The sequence below is a fragment of the Solanum pennellii genome, chromosome 2 (genome assembly GCF_001406875.1).
Source record: "Solanum pennellii chromosome 2, SPENNV200".
Classification (NCBI taxonomy): domain Eukaryota; kingdom Viridiplantae; phylum Streptophyta; class Magnoliopsida; order Solanales; family Solanaceae; genus Solanum; species Solanum pennellii.
The window spans coordinates 14,905,044-14,911,610 of record NC_028638.1 but is presented as its reverse complement, the minus strand read 5'-3'; the positions used below and the strand labels follow the sequence as shown (position 1 = coordinate 14,911,610).

Here is a 6,567-nt window from a genome sequence, read left to right as displayed (position 1 = left end):
TGTTTCAAAATTTTAAAATCTCTCAAAAAAAATGACTTATCCATTTTAAGTTAAACACAATTTTCAATTCAGAAAGAAGAGAGAGTTACGACCGAAGATGAGAAGGAAAATAAGATAATGAGAAAGAATATTTGTTTTGATAGTCGGACTTTCAATTTTTTAAAAAGGAAGAAGAAGAGAAGAAAAAATATTGAGAAAAGAAGAAGAGAAATACCTATTTTCATTTTTTTTTTAAAGAATGATTTGAATAAAATTATAAAAATTGAAAAAATAGAATATTTTTTGTATTTTATAGAAGATTATAAAGTCTTGAAAATATTTATTTGATTCCAAAATTACTTTCAATCTGTTACCAAAAAACAAATCAAAAGTTATTTGACACCTTTCATTTAATTTTCTCGGGTTTCCTTGTACATTAGCATTAATGATGACCATTCTTTCGCATAATACATATAGGCGTTTCAGCTTCTGCAAAAGGAATCAGCGCCTCTCCGTTTTCATACTGCCCTAATCGTTTGTAGTGATACGATATCACAACAATTTTGTTGGAGTTAGCTTCTCTTTCTCTTCTCTTCAAGGTTATTTTACCATTTGTGGAACACCTAATTTCGCCTAATTCTATGTTTAGCAGTCAGGGTTTCTTTTTCATTTTCTCTTTCTCTTAATCTCCCTTATCATTGTTGCCCATTGCCTTGCGATGAACCAGTTGGAATTTTTAGGTTAACTGAATACTTTGATATGTTTTCTCCATAATTCTGCTCAACGTTCTAATTTTACATGGGTTTTAATGATTTTGTCTTCTTGTATTCATACTTCCACGATGCACAGTAAATTTTCCTCTTGTGGGTTAACAATTTTTTTCTATTTAAATTCAGGATAGAAATATTTTCGTAAACTGGTTGTATTTTAGTGATTTTTCGCCCAAGAAAAGGCAGTGTTATGCCCTAATAAGCGTCAGTTTATATGGAGTTTGTGTTCTATTTAATGTAATAATAATACATTGGCTACTCATATTTGCACCTAAACAACTTGAAAGTTCCTTGAAACATACACAACTACTAACTCTTCTAAAATAGTTGTAACTACTAAGATTTTTTTTCTAGTTCGTTGAATCTTCATGCCTGTATTTCTTCCTTCTAGTCATTGTCCATGCTAACTACCACTAGTTTGTTGTATGGTCATGTAAAATAATCAATTTGTGCTACAATTCTCTTTGAAAAATCAACTTGCCCATCACTTCTTGATTTGTTTTAAATTATAGATTTCAGATTTAATTTGTTATTCTGTGATTAATTGTCTTTAACCTACTCTCTGAGTTGATTATCTCAAACTTCTCTTTCGTTCATCAGCTTAGACTCAAATGAGTATTGGAGCATGTCGCACATCATGCACTGCAGCCCCTAGTTTAGCTAGTAATCCTAGGGACAATGTATAGCTTGTTTATTGTAGCTAGGTTTCTTAGTAAGTATAACCGGTGTTGATATATGTATATATCTGCTATACTCTTTGTTTTCCTTAATAACCAACACACACACACATATATATATAGAATTCCCTTCTATCGGCTCATGCTTGTGTCTGTTGTGCAACATTAAGCAGTCATACTGTTTCAGATCTATCTAAAACTCAAGGGGAAGCTCTAAGTTCACAGTTCCCTTTCTATAGAAAAAGTGACTTTTATACCTTCGTGAAGTGGGCTGAATATGATAGTTTAACTTCAATCTCGTGCTTCAACTTATTTGTATTGTACAGTTCAGAATCTAGAAGACATGAACTCTATTCCCTTTGGAATAAAATCAAGCTCTTTTTTAGATCCATATTTCTCAAGGATCAAAGAAATTGATAGCACATTCAAGTTGATTTTCATTCAGATTTAGCTGTCTTTCCATGCACTTGTGCTTCCAAACTCTAAAGCTTGTTGGCAATCTGTGTGCAGATACTTCTAGAGACTTGTAATTCACTATTTAACTTTGCCAAGCTTTTCTCAACATAATTATTCCTCTTCCATTTCAAAAAGGCATTCTGTTAGCAGTTCATTCTCTTTATGGCACATCATCAAGGTCAATGCCAATGACAATTCAGAGATGTGATAATGTTTCTATTGTAACAAAAGTTGGTCATGATATGCAGGATGTAAGTATGGATGGGAGGCAGGATAATAAAGGAAAGAAGAGAAGGAAGAAGCACAGGGAGAAATATTGTGAAGAGGAAGGAAAAATTGTGAAATCTTCCCCATATTTTAAGAAAGTGCCTGTCCATGAGGATATTGGAAGTAGTAAATCCATTGAAGCTTTTTCTGATTTGTATATGAAGCCTATCAAGAGTGAGTGCATGGTTATTGCTGAAACACATCAGAGGAGTAACAAAAGGAAGAGAAAAAAGAATTCTGAACGTGTTGATGATGAGAAATCAGGAAATGATAACAGAGAAATGGATGCCAAACCAATCCTGATTGGTCCTCCTGTTACAAATTTGGAAGTTATTAATGAGAAGGAGAATAAACAATCTGGTGATTTGGATGAGGGATGTTCTAGTGTTGCTTCAATTTCAGTTGTTCGTGGTGATAATGCAGTGGCCATTAGTCTTGATGATCTCTTTTCAAAGTTTGCATACAAAGATGGAAACTTTAGTTCCAGTAAAAGGAGAACTGAAGATGAGAAGATAGTCGTCAAGTCACATGTTTGTGGCCCTCTCTCTCGAACGCTCATCTCCATGCAGAAGTCTTCAGAAACTGGTTCTATGATTGGAAATGAGAGTCATTTATCACATTGGGAAGGAGGCTGTGGACCGAAAGCTGGTAAAACTGTGTTCGAGCCTTGCTTATCTCAGAATCAGATCAATGAGAAGATGATTGAACAGAAAGCACGAGTGGTTTCCCCTTACTTTTTGGACTCAAGGAATGGAGAAACTGAAGGTTGTGGCCTGAAAGCTGGTAAAACTGTGTTCGAGCCTTGCTTATCTCAGAATCAGATCAATGAGAAGATGATTGAACAGAAAGCACGAGCGGTTTGCCCTTACTTTTTGAACTCAAGGAATGGAGATACTGAAATGAAAAAAGGTAGGTCTGTAGAATGTGTGAAGAAAAGAAATGATAAAAAATTACGAACCAAAGTTCGAGTGGTTTCCCCTTACTTTGCTAACTTAAAAGTGGGAGAAGAAATAAAGGTAGGTAAGGATAGTTCAAACGCTTCGAAGAACTGTCTCAATGGAAGAAAGGTTTCTCCCTACTTTCAGAATGCATATCGTGAAAAGAAGAAGAGTACAATAGGTTCAAAAAGACAGAAACCTTGTCTCTCTGCTTCCCAGAAAAGAGACGAGGCATATTTAAGGAGGAGTGAAGATAACATGTGGGTACCTCCTCGATCCCATTTTAATCTCCTCCAAGAAAACCATGCTCATGATCCTTGGAGGGTGTTGGTTATTTGCATGCTTTTGAATTGCACCACCGGTGTGCAGGTAATTGTTGCCACCGTTCTCTTTCTTATGTAGTTAACAAACTTATGATTCTTGAGATGTTTGGCTTGTTTGACAAGATTAAGTTTCCTACATTTTAAGCAGCAGCATCCTATGAGCAATTAGGAAACAAATTTTAGACCTGAAAAGTGATGTAGGATAATTCTCCATTGTCAAATGAGGGCATATACAGGCAGTTGTTAACTGATAAATTATTGTGCTAACGTATCAGCCAATTGATTGCTTTGCATTACCTTAAAAGTACTGGTGGACCTATTTAGGTAAGGAGCAGTCAATTTGTATGGGGCATTTCCCCCTTTCCTGTGGTTCAGGCTTCATGTTGATCAGAAGTGAAGCAATGAGAGCGACATAGTTGTTCCTGTCTTAAATTTTTGTAATGACTTTATTCTGCTTTTGAGATCACATTCTAACAGTGAGCACATGCCTGTTAGGTTAGGAGAGTGGTAGACGAGTTTTTCACTCTGTGTCCAAATGCTGTGGCAGCAACAGAGGTTGCTGTAGAGGATATAGAAAAGTTGCTGCGACCTTTAGGATTATATACAAAGAGGTCACTGTCTATTCCACGGCTCTCTCAAGAATATCTTGGAAAAAATTGGACTCATGTCACACAGCTGCATGGTATTGGCAAGTAAGGGAACTCTACCTTTTGCACCTAAGTAAATGGATTTTAGCTCGACTTGATTAAGTGTTTTTCTTTCCAGGTATGCAGCTGATGCATATGCAATATTTTGTACGGGCAATTGGGATCAAGTATATCCAAATGATCACATGCTAACAAAATACTGGGAATTCCTGCATGCAAATGGCTCGGCCTCAACCTGAGGGTGCAATATATTTACCTGAAGATGATGCATAGTTAGGGGTATCTTTTGGGGGTCAGTTGCATATTTTTGGTAGATTAACCTCTTGACCATTTTTGTGGTGTATAGTACTTGCCTAAGCAACAGCTTAATTAATATATCATCTCTGCATATGACAGGTGCTAACTTAGCTTCTCTTATGTCCAGAGCTAGGAAATTAAACATTTTAAGTCCAAACTCTTAAGGAAGGGATAGGAATCCGGTCGTTAAAAGTGTATTTATAGTGGCACAGGTTTTTTGTGTACCGTACAATTTCCAATTTAATATCGGTGAAGAGTAAAATCCAGACGTTGAAAAGCTTAATATTCGATTGGTAATACTAAAAAACGAGCCCTATTATCATGATATGAATATTTCCATGATGCACGTATGGTAAATTTTCCTCTGTTAGACTGCGTAAAGAAAATTTTCTTATTTAAATTCATGATAGAAGCATGTATATGAATAGTTCCGCAAACTGGTTGTATTTTAGTGATTTTTGGCCCAAGAAAAGGCAATAGCACGCCGTAATAAGCTTAAATTTTTATGGAGTCTGTCTCTATTTTCATCTAATAAACTTCAGCTCCTTGTGTTAAATTAAATGTGATATACACTGGCTACTCTATGGACTAATATTTGCACCTAAACAACTCGTCTGGCCCTTCCTTTGAGTCTACCAGTTCCAATAAAGAGAAACACAATATTTGGTGGGTAGCTATGTCGTGTGCTTTAGTGTGACAAATTTGGTGCTTCTCTCTGTTCATAAATCATGTCTTTCCTACTCGCACCAAGTACTCCACAACAAAGTTGCTTTCAAGGATCTCTGTCGAATTTCTATCCACAGAAAATCAACTTATCAATGTCCTCACCAAGCCTCCTGCTTCAGCCACATTTGATTTTTTTTTTACAATTGAACACTTTATTAATTAACAATTGAGAATAATTGAGTCTTGAAATCATGCCAAAATGTGACATGCAATGGCCAAGCTAAATCATAAAATAACATGTTAGGAACATAAGTCATAACCATGGTTAATGCAAGCTAAAGTTCTTAAACATACCTTTGAGATATTCTTAGTGGGAGATTTACCTTTAACCGACATAGACCATGTGAGCTATAACATGAGATTCGGTGTCTATCCCACATCTAAGAGAGATGTCCTTACTTGCCAAGGTAAGAAGTAAGAACCATAAACTTCTAGCTTAGGTGGATCCACTAGTTGATGTCTATCTAAGACAACCTATGGTGACACATAGTTATGAGATATGGAGATTGCTAGAAACCCGACCTCAACAATGGGAGAGCTTCCATCTCAAATACCCTCTCGGTGCTAAGCATAAATCCCACGGGATAGTCAATGTTCTTTACTTATCTTATTATCCACAGAACGGTACATCAAGTAGCCAATCCAAGCTAGATTTTATTAGAATAGCTGCTTAATCTCAATTCATCTTAGGTGAGAAAACCTTTTAACCTTATGAATCCTTTATGTGAGAAAATCCTTGCACAATCATATTATGAGTAGTATGTGAGAAATATGTTCACAATTAAAACAACAACATTGATGCTTTACCTTCAAAGCAAGCTTAAATCATTTTCTTCGATTTCATAAAGAAACATGCATATCTTCGTAAATTCATCTTTCGTAGTTCAAAAGTTTCATCAAATGATCAAAATCTTGAAATAATGAATCATGCATGGGTTCAAGTGAATTTATCTTAGGAACATGTAATTATCTCAATTCTTGCATAAAAAGACATAAAACAATCATTTGGATCATGATTAAGAAGAACCCATGAGATTGAATAAAATCTGATTTCAATCAAACATTCTAACCTGTAAAATTGGAGAATTTAAGAGTTCTATGATGGAGATGACTATATAGGTGAATACTATCATACCTTGATGCCAAAAACTCACAATTAATATGGAATTTGAAGACTTGGTCTTGAAATCTTAGACTTCTTCTTCAAGCTTTATAGAGAAAAATAGAAGAACTTTGATCAACTTTGAGAATGTAGGAGGAGTTCAAATGGGTAATTCGGGTGTACTAACATTTATATAATGTCTAGAATAGAAGGTTTAAATGATATAGTATTGTGTTAAAATAATCTAGTAAAAGACCCAATGGCCTCTTTAAAAATTACTACGACCACCATCGACGGTGGGACCTACGGTCCGTAAGTCTACGGACCATCCTAGTTAATCTTTGTGGGGTTTAGGAACTTGTTTCTGGACCCTCGAATGACAGAA

General features: G+C 35.4%; 1 protein-coding gene across 3 annotated transcripts; it reads left to right on the top strand.

Moving 5' to 3' along the window:
* Positions 1–365: 365 nt before the first annotated feature.
* Positions 366–4,637, top strand: LOC107008783 (methyl-CpG-binding domain protein 4-like protein). 3 transcript variants are annotated; one of them, XM_015207953.2, is made up of 4 exons: positions 366–578; positions 2,131–3,456; positions 3,911–4,102; positions 4,176–4,637. In XM_015207953.2, exons 2-4 carry the CDS (start codon positions 2,140–2,142, stop codon positions 4,185–4,187), a joined length of 1,521 nt encoding a protein of 506 aa, XP_015063439.1. In that variant the 5' UTR covers positions 366–578; positions 2,131–2,139; the 3' UTR covers positions 4,188–4,637. The 3 variants fall into 3 exon arrangements, with proteins under 3 accessions (XP_015063439.1, XP_015063437.1, XP_015063436.1); XM_015207951.2 differs by having other exon boundaries at positions 367–550; positions 3,906–4,102; XM_015207950.2 differs by having other exon boundaries at positions 369–578; positions 3,906–4,102.
* Positions 4,638–6,567: the final 1,930 nt, after the last annotated feature.

What these genes read in the sequence shown, in the direction of transcription:
- LOC107008783 (XM_015207951.2), top strand. Translation starts at nt 2,140, where the DNA reads ATGGATGGGAGGCAGGATAATAAAGGAAAGAAGAGAAGGAAGAAGCAC. An exon ending in ATTGCACCACCGGTGTGCAG is followed by an intron (nt 3,457 to 3,905) that starts GTAATTGTTGCC and finishes CATGCCTGTTAG; the next exon opens with GTTAGGAGAGTGGTAGACGA. An exon ending in CAGCTGCATGGTATTGGCAA is followed by an intron (nt 4,103 to 4,175) that starts GTAAGGGAACTC and finishes TTTTCTTTCCAG; the next exon opens with GTATGCAGCTGATGCATATG.